The following is a 20,627-nucleotide window of genomic DNA, read 5'->3' on the forward strand; positions in this document are numbered from 1 at the left end:
CAAAAGAGGGTGCTGAACTTAAAACATGATTTGTTTTTTTGGTGAATCAAACCCTTAAGTGTATTTATTTAGCATTTTAATGTTTTTATAATCGTAACAACATTTTACTTCAAAAGTTTTAGGTAAATTAAACAATAATTTATCCCAATAAAATATGTAAGATGTTCCTTAATTTATGATGGGATCTTATTTCAAAAAACCCATGGTAAATTGAAAGTATTGTAAATTAAAAGTGTGCATTTAATGCAGTTAAACTACTAAATATTAGGGTTGGGGATGCAGCTCAGTAGTGGGTCACACATGCCAGACCCTGGTTTAATCCTCAGCACCACAAAACAAAACAACAACAACAAAAAAACACAATGACCAACCATTGTATCTTAGTCTAGCTTACCTTAAATGTGTTCAGAACACTTATATTAGCCTATAGTTGGGCAAAATCATCTAACAAAAAGCCTATTTTATGGTAAAATGTTGGATATCTCATGTAATATATTGAATGCTGTACTGAAAGTGAAAAGCAGAGTGGCTGTATGGGTATGCTTTTGCACCATTGTGAGGTTAAAAAATTCTAAATCAAGATTAAAAACAATGGAATATTCTAAGTTTGGAGACTGGCTATATTTCCTTCATGCCTTGAGTATTGAAATATAATGAAAATTAGATTAGTGAGTAAGCAAAAACCTCTCCCTAAGTTTCTTTTCCCCTGTTGAGTTTCATTTCTTTAACATTGTGATTTGAAAAGAAAAAAATTATGTAATACATGAATACTTCCCATTAAAAAGCATTTGAACACTCAGAAATATAATTTGGAAATTCTTATTTCTTTCTCACTACATATACTATATTCCTTATACTGTATCAGTCCTTTCTTCAGGGAGAATTGCTGTTTTTTCTTTGGCTTGTGTTCGTATACCCTCCCTCTTCTCATTTATTTATTTAGTGCCAGGAATTGAACCCAGGGGCACTCAGCCCCTGAGCCACATCTCCAATTCTTTTTATTTTTTATTTTGAGACAGGGTCACGCTGAAATGCTTAGGGACTTACTAAGGTACGAGGCTGACTTGAACTCAAGATCTTCCTGATTTAGCCTCCTAAGCCGCTAGGATTACAGGCTTGCACCACTTCAAGCCCTTCCTCTTCTTTAAAAAAAATTACTTTTATATGCATATCACCTTTTTAGAAAGAGATGTAATTAAATTTTACTTATTTTTCTGCTTGTTTTATCCCTTTTTCTGTCATTTATATCTTACTGTGACAGTATATATAATCAACTCCATTTTTTAGTGGGGATGCATATAATTTATTTAATTACTTTCTTTTTGAATGACTATTTAAGTTTTTATATTTTGGGGGAGGACAATTTCTGTGGAAGTACTTCTCTAAGTTAAATTCCTGGAATTGGATCTGGAATTATATAATTTGATTAGAATAATGTTATTGCCATTTGAGTTTTTAATTTCCAATATTTTGGATTTTAAAATGATATATTAAAAATAGGTAATACATATTTATGGTTCATAATTCAAAAGATACAAAATGGGTCAACTTTCATTTTTACTACCTTTACTTTAACCAACCCATTAATCTCTTATGTCATCGTTAAATTTTCTTGTAAGTCCTTCTAGAAATAATCTATATACTTTAATGTTTTTCATTTTTCTCTCCCCAAAGAATGCTATATGCACCATTCTGCAGTATAAAGTTTTTGTTTGTTTGTTTGTTTGTTTATTGAACTGAGGGCTTTTGGCATGCTAGAGAAGCAGCCTACCATTGAGCTAGCTACATCCCCAGCTCTATTTTATTTTGACCTCTGTTTCTTATCAGTGTGTAGGGAGCTGTTTTATTCTTCTATTTAGTACTTCATTTTGTGGCCAGGCTGTGGTTAACTCAGTCATTTGCAAATTAATGAATATTTAGATTGTTTCCAATATTTTGCTACTATAATGCTGATATGTATTATGCACCTCTTAAGCTCCCAAGAAATAGAATTGGGAGCTAAAAGACATGGATTTTAAAATTTTGGTATATGTTAAACGGTTCTCTGTACAGACTTCTAAATTATACTTGCATCAGAAAATTATGAGAGTGCCTCATCAACATTGTTTTCAAACCATTTGATCTTTGCCAGCCTAAGTAAAAATGTTTTAATTTCCATATCTCTACAATGACGTTGGTTATCTTATTTGTGGCAGGAGGTTTGAATTGGGGGTTGTTCCTGGGAACTGAACCCAGGGGCACTTTACCACTGAGCTACATCCCTACCCCTCAATTCTTTTTATTTTTTATTTTGGAGACAGGGCCTGACTAGGTTGCCCAGACTGGTCTCAAATTTGTGATCCTCCTGCCCTAGCCTCAGCATGCTGGGAATGTAGGTTGAGCCACCACAACCTGCTCTTATTTGTCTTTGGCTTCATGATTTTTTTTTTTTTTTTTTTTTTTTTTTTGTGGTGCTGGGGATTGAATCCAGGGCCTTGTGCATGTGAGGCAAGTACTCTACCAAATGAACTATATCCCTGGCCCTGGCTTCATGATATTCTTTACCATGCAAGAAACTGCTATTTTTATGTGCTCTTTTTAATTCTTTTATACCCCTAATCAAACTGCTTATGTGCCAAATGGTTTTTATCATGATAATTCAAACTAAATGATAAAATAATAAAAATATTCAGAGAAGAAAAATAATTGGAGTTTTAGATATTTTGCTTTTGGAAATTTTTTGGACCAATTAATATCAGCAATTATAATTTTTACCTGATTGAACCAGCATTTACAAAGCATATACACTGTGCCAAACTGCTGTGACCAAAGTGAATAATCCTTAGTGTATTTTGAGATTAGGAAAAATAATTGATGATGATAACTGAAGAAATCAGGGAAAGAGTTTGAAGAGATCAAATGTTGAAAAGGGAGGCAAATGAAGAAGTAATTGTCTAACTGTTTTGCTCTTCAGCTTCTTGACCACTTCCAAATCTGGTCTGAGGTTTCACAATCACCATTCTTTTTTTTTTTTTTTTTCAAGAGAGAGAGAGAGAGAGAGAGAATTTTAATATTTATTTTTAGTTTTCTGTGGACACAACATCTTAGTATGTGGTGCTGAGGATTGAACCTGGGCTGCACGTATGCCAGGCGAGCGCGCTACAGCTTGAGCCACATCCCCAGCCCAATCACCATTCTTTGTTGGAAACAAATCCCAGGGATTTTAGCTTACTTTTATTCCTTCTTTATTTCCTTATTTACTTATTTTTGGGTCTTTGGGATTCAGTGCTTGCCAAGATTGTTTACGAAATAAGATAAGTCTCCTTACTCAACCCCTTTCATTGTCCCTGAAGATAGGAACATAAAACATAATAGTTTATTGCCTATAACACTGTGTGAGTACAGATAAGGGGTTAAGAAAATAACAAATATGGGTAAGTTAGAAAATACAAAGAAATATTACTAAATTTTTCTAATAACGGGCTGTGCTTCTGGATTCTCTTGCTGAGAAAAGAGGATAGTGAGCTGGTCTTTACCTCTTGATTTTATTTTAGCATGTCATCTCTCCTTAAGATTTTTCTCCTGTTTGGGGGTGAGGACCTTATTTATGCAAAGAAACTGCTTTACTACTGAGCAGTCAGTCTAGGACTTTCCTCTTTTCTTTTCTTTTCTTTTTTTTTTTTTTTGTGGTGCTGGGAATTGAACACAAGGTCTTATGCATGCATGCACAATCACAACTGAGCTAATTCTCTAGCCCAGGATGTCCTCTTTCATCCGAGCATATTTAGTGACTGTACTAATCCCTTCCTCCATGCCAATAAAGTGATCTATGATCTATGTTTTAAATTTTCCTGTGCAGCTAGCTGGTCAAGCAGAGCAGTGGAAATTAGGTGAATCTGCAAGCACCTTGTCAGAGCATACCTTTTTCCTCTTGGCTTAGGGGATAGTTGGCTTTTTTTCCCTCCATGCTTAATTTTTCTCCCTTTGCTTGGCTGACATTAACATTTACTTTTTTCCACATTTCTGATGTCTATTCACATTTCTGAATGGTTTCTTATTTGTATTTAGGTAAAATTTGGTAATACCACCTTTAAAACAGATGTATACCTCAAGTCACTCAATCCACAGTGGAACTCAGAATGGTTTAAGTTTGAGGTAAGTTCTTAAATGCCCATGTTTTTTGAGTATATATATATATTTTTTAAGTGACTCTTTTCCTTTAGGAATGATAAGAGTATCTTTCATTTCAGGCATAGTAAATTTTCTACAGTGTAAGAATATTTCTATTTCTGCCTCACTAGGAACACTGAGTTTTTAAAAAAGTTTTTAAAAGAACACTGAGTTTTTACCTTAAGAAAATATGGTATATGGTAATGCAGATGGAAAAAAAAGCTTTAAAGTGTATTATTTTATTATTATTATTATTATTTTTGGATTTTAGCATATACAAAGAAGTACTTATGAACAACATACACAATATTTTTTTTGTGCCATTTTAGCCATTTTAAAGTATACAATTCAGTAGCATTAATTACGTGCCCAGTATTGTACAACCACCACCACTATTTCCAAAATACTTTTATACCCTGAATAGGAATTCTGTGCCTACTAAGCAGTAACTCGCTAGTTCCTTTTCCTCAGACTTTAGTAACTTATCTATATTCTATCTTTTTGAATTAGCTTATGTTAGACTCTTCATTTAAGTGGAATCATAATATTTGTCCCTTTTTATTTGGTTCTTTCATTTCCTTATGTTTTCAAGGATCATTCACATTGTGGCAGATAGCAGAATCTTATTTTTTTAAAGCTAATATTTCACTGTATTTGTGAATTTTGTTTATTTTTATTTTTTGCAGTGCTGGGGATTGAACCCAGGACCTTCTGTATACCAAGTGCTACTGTACCCCTGAGCTACATCCCCAGCCCTTTTAAAATTTTTTTATTTTGAGACAGAACCTCATTAAGTTGTATAGGCTGGCCTTGAACTTGGTGTCCTCTTGCCTTAGCCTCTCAGGTCACTGGAATTACAGGTGTATGCCATGATACCACTGCCCCCTCCCCCAGTTTATTTTTTTAATGGAGTTATTTATATTTTTGTTGTTGATATATAGAAGTTCACTATACTAAATGTTAACTCCTTATCAGGTAAATAACTTGTGAATTTTTTCTCCCATTTAATAGGTTGTCTTTTTACTTTATTGACACTACCATTTTGTATAAAAGTTTTTTATTTTGATGAAATTTGAGGTACTTTTTGTTGTTGCTGGTGCATCCCTGATCCATTCCCTATGTTTTTTTCCTGAGAGTTTTATGGTTTCAGCTCTTATACATAGGTTGTTGATCCATTTTGAGTTCATTTTTATAATAGCTTGAGGTAAGAGGCCAACTTTATTCTTTTATACAAAGAAGTCCAGTTGTTTCAACATCATTTGTTGAAGAAACTGTTCTTTTCCCGTCCTTCTCAGAAATCAATTTAAAGGGTGCGTGTGAGGTACAGACCACACTTATTGGTAGAGTGGCTGTGAGTTGGTGAGGGGTGACTTGGCTATCCCAACTGTATACCAAAAGGATGCAGTTGTAGAAACTATTATTCCTAATCTCCCAATGGCTTTTATCCAAAGGTTTCCAGCCAGATGGATCTTTCTTTTTTTTTAAAATCAGAATTCTGTTTATTTAAGAGAATTCAAAAAGCAATGAACAGCTTCATTTATAAGACAATATATATAAACATAAAAGGGTTCAGGTCCAGAATATATTTAATATTTCTATAAATAACAATGAAAAATATAATTCAACAGAAAAATGTTCAGAAGATGAACAGGCCTCACATAAGTGAAGGTATTTGAATGGACAGCAAATATAAGAATTGTCTCATCAGTCATGAAAATTCCAACTGAAATGCCACTGAAATATCTAACAAAAGGACAAAGAACAGATGGATCTTTCTAAGGAAGAAAATTTCTAGTTCCTATTAACTCCAACTATTTTAAAAATGGAGTTCCATATTGTTTGGATAAATTGGTTTGGAAGTCAGTAAATTATTGTAAACTATTTTCAACTTTACCTTTGTGATAAGTTAAAACAAATTAGTTGTACATAGAAGTATGGGAGCTATGCCATTGATCTATATGTCTGTCCCTATGTCATTACCATATTGTTTTGATTACTGGAGCTTTGTAATTAAATTTTTAAATCAGGAAGTGAGCCTCCAACTTTAATTTACATGTTTAATTTTTTTTGTCATGAACTGTTTTGTCTCTGCATTTTCTCTTGTGGATATGTACAGATTTTCTTTTTAGCTGTTTTCAAAATGCCATTTTATATTTTGAAAAATGCATTATTGCACACATTCAATCTGTACCATTTTCAACTACATTGTTAAGATAAAATGTGGACTATGTAAGTCAGAGAAAGTGAGCAGAGAAACTTGCTTACATGATTTCAGATTTATAAAATTATGAAGTGCATCTTTCTTGTCCTAGAAAAACATTTGAATACTTACATAGGTTTATTTTGAGACTTCCTTCTTTGAGACTTCCTCCTTTCTTATAACCTAGAAACAGTTAAAAACAAATATTAATTAATTACATTGTTATTGGAAAGCTAGGAGGAGGAAGGCTTCATTTTAGTTTTTATGATGCTAAGAAATTATCATTTTAGAAAATACCATTTCATTTTGTTGATGATTCAATACTGTTAATTTTCAAGGCTAAGGAATACTTCAGCAGCTTATTTTAAATAATATAGGTTCTATGGTATTCCCCATAATCTCAGCTACTAATGAGCTGAGATGGGAGGATTGTGTGAATGAAGCTACTATCCTGGGTAACTTACGTAGCAAGACCATGTCTTAAAAAAAAAGTGTGTATTTATTTGTAGTTTTTCTGAAGTAAGAGATTTTTAAAATATTAATGGTTTCAGAAACTATAGTCACCAGCCATTTTATTTACAATTTAAATTACTATTTTGACTAGTGCTTCTAGTTAATAGCATATATGATATCAAGAATATGCATAAACTTTGTGTTTATAGTTGATGTTATAAAGTTCTTTTTTTAACTGTTGTTTATTTGTGTATGTTTTGAACACTCAAATATCTTAAAGTAGATGTTTTCTCTCATATAAAAGAAATGTTGAGATGGTTAGTATATAGCTTTATGCAGACATTTTAGATTCAAGACCCTTTCTGTCTTTTCTTCATCATCCATTCATGAGAATCATGTGACTTTAATTATTTTTTTGTATTTTTTATTGGTGCATTATAATTGAACATAAAAGTGAGATTTGTTGTTACATATTTGTCTATGCACACATTATAACAGTATAATTTGGACAGTTTCACTCCCTAGTACCTCTACTTTCCCTCCCTCTTGTCTCCCTTTCCTCTACTGGTCTCCCATTTTATGAGAGTTCGATGTGCTTTTCCCCACCTTTTTCCTCTTTAGCTTCCACATATGAGAGAAAACTTTTGACCATTGACTTTCTGAGTTTGGCTTATTTCACTTCACATAATGCTCTCTCAAGTTCCATCCATTTTTCTGCAAATGACATGATTTCATTCTTCCTTTGGGTGAATAGAATGCCATTATGTATGCATACTTTGGCTTGTCTTCAAAGTGACTCAGAGTCACTTCAGGTTCCAAGTTAGCAGCTGGAGTTCCAGGCATCTTCCTAGTGTTCTAGGCTGGCAGAAGGAGGTAGAGAAATGGGGAGTACTGGAGGGACTAGTGAATTAACATGCACTTTGAGCTGAGCAAACCCTTTGTTTGTTTGTTTTGTTTTGGTACTAGGGATTGAACCCAGGGCCTAGCACATGGTATGCAAGTGCTCTACCACTGAGCTATAGCCCTAATCTCTAATTCCTAATCCTTGACATCATACTGTTTTTATGTGTGTACTAATCTCTTTTTATCTTTGTGCTTAGATGTCTATTCTTTTACAGAAATAAGTCAGTTTTAGCCAGGCAGAGTGGCACACGTTTGTAATCTCCGCAACTCAAGAGGCTGAGGCAGGAGGATATCAAGTTCAAAGCCAGCCTTGTCTCAGAACATTTTGAAAAATGACTCTCCCAGGGTTAGAGAGCCCCTGGGTTCATTCCTCAGTGCTAAAAAAATTTTTAAAAAGTCATTGTTTTCATTTGGTATATGTATTCATTTGTGATAGTTAAGATTTTAAAATTAGATTTAATTTCAAGGTATACTTTTAGGTGGATGATGAAGATTTACAAGATGAACCTTTACAGATCACAGTTCTTGACCATGATACTTACAGTGCAAATGATGCCATTGGTAAAGTGTACATTGATATTGATCCTTTACTGTACAGTGAGGCTGCAACAGTCATCTCAGGATGGTTTCCAATTTATGACACTATACATGGTAAGGAGTAATAATTTAAGAAATATCATAAAATTAATGTTTTATATTTATTCTTGAAGACTTTACTGCTACATGGTTTTAAAATGTATATCTTACATGCTTTTTTAAAAATTGACAAGTAGAAAAGTAATAGTAAAATATTGTTCATAGAATTTTTACTCCTCTGATTGGAAATTAAAATTATGCCTGAAAAATTTGTGCAACATAGTAAGTAAATGCATTATTTAAAAATTATCTTGAGGTACTGGGATGTAACTCAGTGGTAGAGTGTCTAGTATGTATGAGGGCCTAAGTTTGATTCCTAACACCTCAAAAAAGAAAATTAATTTTGCTGGTACTCTGTATTTCTAAAACACATTTTCAAACTGATAATATTTGCTTATAAAATCTTAAAAGATTTTTTGTTGTTAAAGCAGGGTTTTCAAAGTATACTGCAAGAATAATTAAGGGTCTCCAAAAATGCTTTCACAGGGTCTGTGAGTTGAGAACTATTTTTAGCATAATATTCATATATATTCACTACATTTATTCTCACTCTATTCCAAGAATACAGTGGAATTTTCTGGAAGTTTTTCTGACATTTGATGTTACCACCAACTGAATGCAGAGCAGAAATGAGAATCTGTGTTATCATTAAGTAAATTATAGGTATTTGAAAAATGTAACAATACTTCTCTTAATACTAAATTTTTTTAGTATTAAGTGATCCCCAGCAAAATAAATGAACGAATGAGTAAATAAGTAAGGGCAAATATAGAACCTGAGTTACACAGTCAGAAAAAAAAGAACACATTTTCAGAATACAGTGCAACAAATGTGCATGATATATTATGGATTATAGAATGCATGTTATAAAGCATTCATTATATGATGATCTCAAAGTTGTTTAGAACCCAAAGAATTATATTTATATGATATCATTGGAGAAATTTGCAGAATACATTATCAAATGTTTATCCTAGATAATTACTTTTCTGGATTATTTTTCTTGTTTGCCTCCCCCCCTTTTTTTTTTTTAACTTTTCCCCTATTTTCTATAATATACATATATAATATACATACACACACAGACACACACACACATATTTCCTTTATAAACAGAAATTTAGTCATCTTTTATGTTACAAATTAAGAAAATACACTGATATTCTGCCAGTTATGGCCTTATGAGCCTTTAGTTTCAGCTACTCAGGAGTTTGAGGCAGAAGTTCATACTTCTTGAACCTAGGCAAAACAGGCCTGTGGTCAAAATTAAATGAATAAATTAAAAAAAAAAAGGCTGAAATACTAATCTGGACTTGGATTAAAGGCAGTAAATAGCTACATAAATGAATAAATTTCTCCACCATTTACTATTAAATATTGTTTGTAGGGAGTTAAATATGTTTATGGGCTCTTTGTTAGAAATACAATCTTATGATTTCAATAGATAAATTAATAAATGACTTTTCTTAGAAGGCCCTCTGCCATAAGTGAATTTGAAGTCAACAGTCAAGTGAAAATATTTAGTAAATATTTAGAGCTAAGAGCTGGATCATTCTTTTTTATTAGACTATGTTCTGAAAACCCTTATTTTTGGAATTTTAAAATTGGTATATTTTAATTATTTACAATAGTGGGATTCATTATGCCATATTGTACATGCACATAGAATAATTTGACCAATATCATATTCTCAAAATTTTTTAGTTAGCTTATTTGAAATTTTATTCATTGAAATGAATATGACTTCTGTTGAATTATAATCTTGCATTAAGTGTTAAGAGTATATACTCTGAAATCAAAGATTTTCCTTAAATCCTGGAATCTTTCACTAACTAGCTAATGACACTGAATACATTATTTAATTTTTATTAATTACATGTTTCTTTCTCTGTAAAATGGGTATGGTACTATGACAGAAATTACCTTTTTGGGTTGATGTGAATACAGTGAGATACTATATGAAAAACATTTAATATGTTTCATCTGTCAGTACCCAGCAAATGTTATCACCACCATCATTATCATCATCGTTGTCATTGTCATCAATTTAAATGGGATTCTGCTCCATTCAGTCTTAGTTCAAATAAATGCAGACTTTTGGTAGTAGTGAAAATTATTCATTCTTGTGCATAGATGGTCTGCTTCAGAAAATACAAGAAAACCACTGATAATGAAAGTAATTAAGATACAAAGTTAACATTATTATTATAATTTATACATTATTTTGAAACCATTAATTGCATCTATTTGCTTCATTATTTATTGTACACTATTTTCTTAAGGTATATTGATTTTCCTTTTGAATATGTAGGTATCCGTGGAGAAATCAATGTAGTTGTCAAAGTAGACCTCTTCAATGATTTAAATCGATTTAGACAGTCATCGTGTGGAGTCAAATTCTTTTGCAGTAAGTAAATATATTGTTTTATTTAACAGGAAATTTAATGATTTTTAAATATAGAAAAATTCAATTAATATTTTAGAAGGCTAATAAAAATGGTATACTTTGATTTTAATACTAAAGAAAAAATTGTTAATTTTCTAGAAACAATTACTGTAGCTCTCTGGCTATTTATTTGATTTAAGAATAAATGTTATCTAATTTTTACAAGTTTATTGAAAAAATTTTTTAAAAAGTCCAGTAATGTTTTATTGTAGTATAGGTCACTGAAGGATAGGAGCAGAACATTTTAGCCAAGCACTATGGTACAAACCCATACCACATAGGCTTTTTCGAGTATGAAGCCCCAAGAACTCCTTGAAATATATGAGTCTGGCCTGTGCAAATTTGGGCATCTTCTAGCCAATCCTTATTAGTAGGGTTGAGAACCACTAGGTAGTTGATTATCTTTGATACATGAATGTTGTTTTAATATACTAGTTTGGTGTAGATGTTCTAAGATTCTACCCCTTAAGATCTTACATAAATTCAATGACATTTTATATATATATATATATATATATATATATATATATCTTTTTTTTTTCAGCACAATGCCTTTATTTATTTATTTTTTTAATGTGGTGCTGAGACTCTGGTCCCGCCCGTGCTAAGCGAGCGCTCTACCCCTGAGCCGCAATCCCAGCCCTGACATTTTATTTAAATGAGTCTTAAGTGAGCACATATTAAACAAGTCTATTAAATAGAGCAATGACTATTGGACCAGTTGACTATATGACCATGGATTATTAGAAACTGCAGGGCTATTTGACTCCTTTGGTTATATCAGAAATGTAGTGGTCTAATTCTTGAAACTGCATTATGTGGTATACAGAAGAACTTATGCCAGGGACCCTGAATAATTTGTCTTAATAATAAACTAGTTAACTTTAATTTTGATTTTTTTTTGCTATGTCACTGTACTTTTAATTCAATATTAGATTCATCACATTTTGTGATTCCCTTCCTGTGTATGTTTTTTATTTGTATTTTTTAAATAATTTTAATTTTTTTAAAATTTTAAAATTCTAAATTTGTTATATACAACAGCGGAATACATTACATTTCATATTACACATAGAGTACAATTTTCATATCTCTGGTTGTATACAAAGTACCTTCACATCCTTTATGTCTTTTACCTTGAGATAAACAGAAGCTCTAATAGATAGTTTGTTTTAACATGTACTTTGGATAATGATGCCCATCTCATTCCACCATCATTTCTATGCCCATGCCCCTTCCCTTCCCCTCAAATATCTTAAAGTAGATGTTTGTTTTTCTTCTTCTTCTTTTATTTTTCAGTAGTACTGGGGAATCAAACCCAGAGCTTCATAGTTAGGCACTCTACCACTGAGCTACATCCTCAGTCCTCCTTTTTTTTTTTTTTTTTTTTTTTTAAGTTTGAGACAGGGTCTCACTAAGTTGCCCAAAGTTGCCTTGAATTTGGCAATCTTCTTACCTCAGCTCCACAAGTAGCTGGGACAGCATGCATGCACTACCAGGCCTAGGTCTGTAGGTATTTTCTTAATTGTAAAAGTACAATTCATATTTATCCGGCTTATGTGAAAAAGTGAGGTGTGTCATGAGAGAAAAGTTATTTGTAAGATTAAAATGTGTCTTAGAAGACTTTTTAATTGGGAATATTATAATTCCACTAGTAATTACACAATTACATTGAGATCATCATAATATAAAAGATGTTTTTGTATATCCAAAAGGTAAGAACTTTGACATGCATTTTTTAAAATTAATTTTTACCTTGTGATAAACGGAAGCTCTAATAGATAGTTTGTTTTAACAGCAACGTCTATTCCAAAGTGCTATAGAGCTGTGATAATTCATGGATTTGTAGAAGAACTTGTAGTCAACGAAGACCCAGAATATCAATGGATCGATCGAATTCGTACACCAAGGGCATCAAATGAGGCCAGACAGAGACTCATTTCTTTAATGTCAGGTATACATAAACTAATTTCATTTTGATTAATACTGAGATTTTGCTTTCCTTTTGTAATGAAGGCTAAGATTTTAGGTGACTGATTCCCTCCTCTTGGCCCCATCCTGCTGAACATTTTTAACAAGTGGAAATCTGAATCAGAAGCTTGTAGTAAACTAGGTAATGAAAGGAAATTGTGTTATTGAAGTGGGTTAGTGGGTGGAAAGAGCCCTGAGTTAGGAGGTTCAGAAAGGAGTCCTGAGCAGGAAACTGGATTTTAGTTTTCTTTCCTCTAGCATTGGTTTATAGTCAGAACTTAAGTAAATCTTTTATTTCTGTCTCTGATACTCTCTGTTCAAATGTTACCTTTTCATAGTCTTTTCCTGAGAATTTGTTGTTTAGCTTCCTCTACCCCTCCTGGCACTTCCTTTGCCACTCTTATCTCATTACCTTTCTTTATTCTTCTTTGGAGAACTCATTTACTACCTGAAATTTGTATTTATTTTTGTGTGTGCATACAATATATATTCACAAAAGACACAAACAAGAATAAATATTATATTTAATAAATGTATTATATTTGTATTCTGTATATTTGTTCTGTGACATAATCATACTGTATTATAATAAAATTATGTTCTATGTATTATGTTTATATTTATATATTCTCTATAATATCTATTTTTGTTTACTTATTTAATTATCTTTTTATCCCACCAATGTTAAGCTTCACTAGATTTGGAACTTTACCTTTACTGTTCACCCAAGCATCTCTAGCACTTTGAGGAAGGGAAGAATGCCAAGCACATAGCACAGAATCAAAAAAAGGTTTGGTAAATGAGGTGCATGAATGAGTCTCATTTCCCTGAAAGTAGGAAGTTAGACCAGATAATCTTTTAAGTTCTCATCAAGTTCTAAAATTCTATGATGTTTTTAAACTTGTTTTTTTGTCACTACCTTATCTAGCTTTATAGTATGTATTGTCGGGAAATGAAACAAAGCATGAGTTTTTTTCTTTCTTTTGTGGTAGGTGAACTACAAAGGAAGATTGGCTTAAAAGTACTCGAAATGAGAGGAAATGCAGTTGTTGGCTACTTACAGTGTTTTGATCTGGAGGGCGAGTCTGGGTTAGTGGTACGAGCCATAGGAACAGCATGTACTCTGGATAAATTAAGTAGCCCAGCAGCATTCCTTCCTGCATGCAATTCTCCATCTAAAGAAATGAAGGAGTAAGTATGAATTAATGAAATTGTTCTTATGGAGATTTTTATCTCTTAACCTATACATTTTCATTCGCTTTACAACATTTTAGTAGCATTGTTTGATGTGTATTTCATTTTCTTCTGTGATTTTTCTTATCAGAGATGACTGTCAAATTTTAACTTAAAAATATTTACATAATCCTAGTATTTTATTTATAATATAAAACGTGAAGTAGTATAAACTTAAACTATTCTACATCTTTATTTTTTTATTTTAATTTTTTTTAGAGAGAGAGAATTTTTTAATATTTATTTTTTAGTTTTTGTTTGTACGTGGTGCTGAGGACTGAACCTGGGCCGCACAGCATGCCAGGCGAGCGTGCTACCACTTGAGCCACATCCCCAGCCCCTATTCTACATCTTTAGACATTATGTATCTAAAACATAAAATGAATATTCATGCAATGTGTGGAATTTTATTTATTTTTTTAGGGAATATTTGAAACCCTGAATTATAATCCAATTATGTTTGTTATTGGCAACATAGTATAGAGAGGAATAAGGATTGGCTTGTGCAGGAGTCTCAAACTCAAATATCTACAGAGACCAGGCAGTTTATTAAAATAAAATAATTGAATAGGAATACTGGGGTCTGTGTAAGGCTGAAGTTGGCAAATCCTCCCTCTTTCTTTTCTTTCTGCTTCTTTGCTTCCTCCCTTCCCTCCACCCCTTGTCTTCCTCTACATTTCCTTGTCCTCCCTCGACTTTTGTTTTTGTGATGGGGTCTCACTATGTTGCCTATGCTGACCTTGAACTCCTGTACTCAAAGCTATCCTCTTGCCTTAGCCTCCTGAGGAGCTGGGATTACAGGTGCATTCCACTATGCTTGGCTTGGCAAACTTTTCTTTCAAAGGAGAGATGCTAAATAGTTCAGACATTGACAATAGAGTCTCTGTCTTTATTTATCAGAAACAAAACAGAAAAACCCATGAGTTTGCCCATCCCCTATCTAAGAGGTTAGAATCATAAATTTTTATTTCTAGAAACTATGTGTGATAGTTCCTTTGGTTGGATTTGGTCTGTGTGTCCTTATTTGTGTCAAAGGCAGAGATTCTAGCTTGGTGATGTTATATGTTGAACATTGGTAATTAAAAAATTGGAAATCCAAAGTGCTCCAAAATTCAAATGTTTTTTAGTTTTGGCACTCAAATGTTTCAGATTTTGGAACATTTTGGATTTTGGATTTTCAGAATAGGATGCTCATTGAGTAAAGTCTGTAAATATTCAAAATCTGAAAAAAAATCTGAAATCTGAACTCTTGTTCTCAAGCATTTTGAATAAGTGATTTGAGAAAGGACTTTCCTGTCATAGTGATTAGGTTAGTAGGTTCTTTTTGTGGGCCAGAGATACTGACACAGCAAGGAACAACTTGTAACTACAAAAACTTGTTCCATCCTAAATGCCAATAGTATTTTCATTGAGGAGCATTGATTTAGAGATACGTCTAGATTGAGGATTGGTAAACTTTTTTGATAAATGCCCCCATAGGACAGGTAAATAATTTTAGTTTTTGCTAATGCAACTGTATGACTCCACTGTTACAGCACCGTAGCAGTCATAGACAATATGCAAACTAATTGGTATGGCTGAGTTCCAGTAAAACTTTATTTACAAAACAGATGGCAGGTGGATTTGGCTTGCAGGCTGGAGTTTACTGACTCCTGTTCTTGATTGTCAGGGAGTCAGCATTCTGTAGTCAGAAAACTTAAACCATTTCCCAGTTCAGCCATATTTAAGGGAGGTTGAATGGAAAACAATCAGTCTTGAAAAAAAGTGTTCTAAAATCTGACCCTTTTTAAAATGACATTTTATCTTAAGCATATTCTTTTTGGTTAGCCATTTCCTTTTTTCTGGTCTTTAGTCATTTGGATTAAATTTTATTCATAAGAGGAAGCATGGAATTGCATAATTTTATTTGAAAACACATTGACAAGTGAAGTAATTTAAAAAAATAAACTGAAGAGTGAAGTTGCTAAAATAGGTCTGGAAGAACATGAACTGTCAGCTGCTAGAGGTAGAATCAGATTGTAGGTGTAACTTTTTGAGGGATTTAGAATTTTCCCCCTTCTTTTCATAGCAAATTTAAGTGAAGACCTCCTTTTCCACTTGACACTCTCTAGTTTTACCTACACTGATTGAAGGGACTTGGCTTTTGCAGTTGTGATATCTGAAGGTCTTTTTCCACTCTGATATTTAGTGGAAAGAAAAAGCTATATTATCTGTTGGTGTCTTAGGATGAGATATGAATAGCAGGGGAATATGTTTCATATGCTTTCAGGAAGAGATCCATTGATGTAAACCTTCTGGGATTGTATAGATATTCTCCTCTTCTAATTTATCATAGCCATTTTCTTTAGATTATCAAACACAATGAAGAATTTAAGTTGTTTTATTAGGATTTTCTGAACAGCATCTTATTACCTAGTTCATGTCATTTAGAAAAACCCTCTGTATTCAGGCAACTTTATTTGAGCCAGCTTCATTGTATTCTTGATAGTTTGAATTCTATTTCCAAACTTATTTTATGACTTGGCTGATTATAATTATTCTAGTATTTAATTATCATATAATATTGCTGAGTCTAGATAGGAATTTGATAAAAGGTAGTGTAGATTTGATTTAACGGATTATATGAGTTACCTGAGTGAATTAGATATTACAATGTATAGAATGGACTTAATATTAGAAATACCATAGGTTGTTATTGTGAGGCAGCCTTTCATGCAAAGAGACTGATAGAGTCAAAACTCCAAGAATACATTACGGTGTGCTTCAGTGTATTTGAATTAAAATTTGATGTCATAATTTGAACATTTTAATGGTATGTTCTACTTCATGAGTTTTTTCCTTTTAGATGTTTAACATAATGCAAAATATAATACCTTTTTTCTTGCTGAATTCTTGGTGGTAAAAAGTGTTAAGTCTAATGTATCACTTTTCTAAAAATGCTTTCTAAGAGACTTCAGCCATAATTTTTCCTATGTACAGCTCTGATTCTTAGACTAGACGTTTTCAGTGTAAGAATTCTCGGATTTTTTCATGCTTTAGCAACAAAATACAAAGCAAACAAACAAAATCTCACTTAGTTGTTTCTATAAAAATTGATTGCCAATAAGGTGTTTGATTTTCATCAGTTATACAAAACACATTTTTAAATTTATATTAGCAACAAAAGCAGAAACACTTTTCCCATTGTAAATCAATAATCTTTTCAAAAGGTAGCCTGTGGAAGCTGGTAAAAACCTTTGTGGCCAATAAGTGACAGCTCATGTTTGATCCTTGACAGGTTATGATTGGTGGGATTTTTCCCTGAGCAGTTAGTACACTCATTAAGGAAAGGCCAGGAAAAGTAGAACTCTTTCCTGTTTTTAATTTGACTTCTAAAAAATGGGAGATATGATAGTTTATTTATATAGGGTTCTTCCCCCCATTGTACAAAAACAAAGATATTGTACAGTGAAATAGTTGTCAACATGAAGTCCACAATTCTTTTTTTATGTAATATACCTATTTACTACATTCAGTATAACTTTTTTAGCTAAATTCCTCTTGAGAAATTTAAATTTTTTTATATGAATTTACATTTATATATTTAATCTAAGTTTATTTCTATATACACAAAGATGTGTTCTATTAGAGGATATAAGTTAGTATCTTACAAAATTTCAATTCAGAATGTAGTTTATGTAGAATATTCAGTATGAGAACTAGACAACATTATTTACATTGCTTTATTAGTATGCTTGTAAAAGCAGTGTCCCTTTGTTTTGTTTTGTTTTCAGTGTAGCCTGGTTATAAGCTATATATTTGATACAGTTGAAATACTAGATTGTGTATATCTATTTATATACTAGAATGTGTATATCTATTTATAGTCAGTCAGTTCACTCATTTCTCTTTATGTGTCAGTTTTCACATTCTTAAATATTCTTGTCATGAGATTCTAGACAGAAACAGTTGTTAGTTAAGCTTTCTTCATAGAAAAATATAAATATATTTGCGGTTTATATCTCAGTTTCAAAGGTAATATGAGAACTTTATATTTGGCTTCTCACTTTTATGGGTGTTTCTTCCCATAAATATTGCATAGTAAGTTCCATTTTGATGAAATTAATATATTAAAGCAACTTGAAATCCAAATCTTAGTATTTTTTCTTATTTACAATCATAATTTATTAATCTGAACCTTTCAAACTACAACCATATCCTAACAAATTAATATTTAGATGTTCTTTTTGAATTTCATCTAATTTTTTTGCATGCGAGGGATTTAAAAATAAGTTCTCTCCTTGAACTAAAGCTCCTTCAAAATTATTTAACATAACTTTGCAATCTGTTGTATGTATTGTTTTCTTTTCTTCCACTTTGACCACAAATTCCCTCAGGTCTCCGCTGGTCCATCCTCCAAGCCTTGGATGCCGCTCGACTCACAACAGCCCAATTCACACTGCTACTGGCTCACGACTTACTCAGAACTTCTCTGTGTCTGTTCCCACTCTCATCTATACTGGTACGAGACTGCTCAGACTCCAGAGCTGGGGAGAGGCAGGCCACGGGCAGAGTGGCTGCAGAGGCAGGCAGGCAGGTAGCGTAGGCAGGTACCACAAGTCTTTGCTTCTTCATTTTCTTACTGGAAGTCCAGCTGCAGTGAAGAACTTCTGTATTTAGTTGCCAAAGAGGCTCACACTCTATGGAAGTGAAAGTGTTCTTCCAGCTTCCAAAGTCTCTTCCACAGATCCTCTCAGAACCTTATCTTATATAAGTGTACTACTGTGAGTTTTGAGGAGAATTTCTCAAAATGTGTTTTGTGATTATTTCTGTAATTTTTTAGAAATGAAATTGTTAATAAGATTCTAAATGAAATAGATACCAAACCTTCCAGTTTGCTTGTTTTCTTTATGTACTAAACCTGTTACGGTAGGGTCTGTTTCATTCTGTGGAAGAGAGCTATTGGAAAACAGGTAAGCAACTATTCTGCATTAAATGTGATGTTTCTGTGTAGTTATATTCATTTTCCTCTTTGATGTGTTTTTAGCTGTGGCACTCTTGATGCTATAGGATAAGGAAACATTTTTTTCTTTTGAAGATACCTGTGTGTGTGCAAATATGAAAACAATTATGAATATTTCCACACACAATTTGTAGCCATCATTTTTTCTTTTGTACCTTAAAAAATCATTTTAAAATATTTTGTCATTTTTTTAATTTCTCCTTTTAATATGTTTTAGCCCCTAAGTCTGTCATTTCATGCTTTTTTGCTTTATCACTTGGCTTATTAACTGTTTCAATGCAGATAATATTTATCTGGAGAATGATGAATGGTTAAACAGCAATTGGTTGTCTTTGGCCTCATTCCCAGCTCCACATTTAAGAAATGACTGCTGGCCCTGCCCCAATACTTTCCTGGTGTTTGGATCATGCTGCCAACCGTCAAGCCCTTTGGCACATGATTACTTATTTTTTTCCACCTTCTTCTGGCAGGATTCCCTTCAATGAAGATCCCAATCCCAATACTCACTCATCAGGACCCTCAACCCCTCTGAAAAACCAAACTTATTCCTTTTCACCTTCCAAGTCCTACAGTCGACAGTCCTCTTCTTCTGACACAGATTTGAGTTTGACACCCAAAACTGGTAAGGCGCTTCCACCCACCTTTTGTTTTTTCTTTTTTTAAAAAAATTTGTTTCTGTTTCTTACTAGCTTTCCATCCAAATCTTTCCTCCTGTTTTTGGCATTTAAGTTAAAAAATAATGTGACTTGATTATTTTCAGTTATTACAATTAAAATATTAAGGTTTTTTTTTTTAGTTCAGAAATTATCTTGTTTAAAGATCAACATTTTGTTAATTTAATCAGAGTGTAGCCATAAAGTCTGAAATTCATTTTTGTGTGTAGACTTTTTCATTTCATACTCAGGAGGAATAACATCTTAATGCATTTGAATAGAAAGTAACACCAGTGGCTTGCAATCAAACTCCTTGAAGTATTAGCAATTTAAATTCATTGTTTGTGCTTCTCTGAATTTAATTCTGGGATTTTATTATAAAAATAATTTTCAGAACTGAAATGATTACATTGGAGTACATAGCTATTCATCTATTTATTAATTTGTTATTTAAAATGTTTGGGTTTGCTAGTTTACTCTCTAGCTTAGAAAATGTCATTTTTAGTTATACTTGAATATTTCTCAATTTATTAAACTTATAATTTTTTCCCTCTCCTATTTGTATTTTTATGAGTAATCTTTGTGGGTTTTTATGCATATGTTTATGATAAAAAGTTCATACAGATTAAGTTAGTATCTTACTCCCTAAAATAGAATTAACTTATATAAAGCATTAAATTATTATTATTTCTAAGGAAAATTAAAAATAAGTTAAAACATTTAACAGTTTATAATTTTTGTAAATAGTATTTTTGTCTGGCAGTTTTCCCATCAGATTGATTAAATTATAGTTCTTATTTGTATTACTTTTAAACTTACCATCTTTAATAGACTTACTTTTGTGTTAGAAAAGAAATTTATAAAATGATCCCAGATTTTGTGAAAACAATGAAAAGAAAGCTAATTCCAAACCAGTGCTACTTATAGAGAAAGGACTTTTTTTTTTTTTTTAAAGCTCATCGCTTTAATTGCTATTTTTTA

General features: G+C 32.3%; 1 protein-coding gene across 28 annotated transcripts in view; it reads left to right on the forward strand.

The window, feature by feature from the left end:
* The window catches only part of C2cd5 (C2 calcium dependent domain containing 5), a 95,507-nt gene that overhangs the window by 7,843 nt on the left and 67,037 nt on the right, over nt 1-20,627 (forward strand). For 14 of the 28 annotated variants that reach the window (XM_078015094.1, XM_078015095.1, XM_078015088.1 and 11 more), the window contains exons 3-8: nt 4,048-4,134; nt 8,185-8,356; nt 10,653-10,748; nt 12,586-12,741; nt 13,751-13,949; nt 19,464-19,615. In XM_078015094.1, coding sequence (XP_077871220.1) covers nt 4,048-4,134; nt 8,185-8,356; nt 10,653-10,748; nt 12,586-12,741; nt 13,751-13,949; nt 19,464-19,615 — 862 coding nt within the window. Of the gene's footprint in view, nt 1-4,047; nt 4,135-8,184; nt 8,357-10,652; nt 10,749-12,585; nt 12,742-13,750; nt 13,950-18,367; nt 18,493-19,463; nt 19,616-20,627 lie in introns of those variants that run through there. The other 14 variants (XM_078015089.1, XM_021728816.3, XM_040280919.2 and 11 more) reach the window with 2 other exon arrangements.

Source organism: Ictidomys tridecemlineatus, chromosome 6, assembly GCF_052094955.1.
Source record: "Ictidomys tridecemlineatus isolate mIctTri1 chromosome 6, mIctTri1.hap1, whole genome shotgun sequence".
Taxonomy (NCBI): Eukaryota; Metazoa; Chordata; class Mammalia; order Rodentia; family Sciuridae; genus Ictidomys; species Ictidomys tridecemlineatus.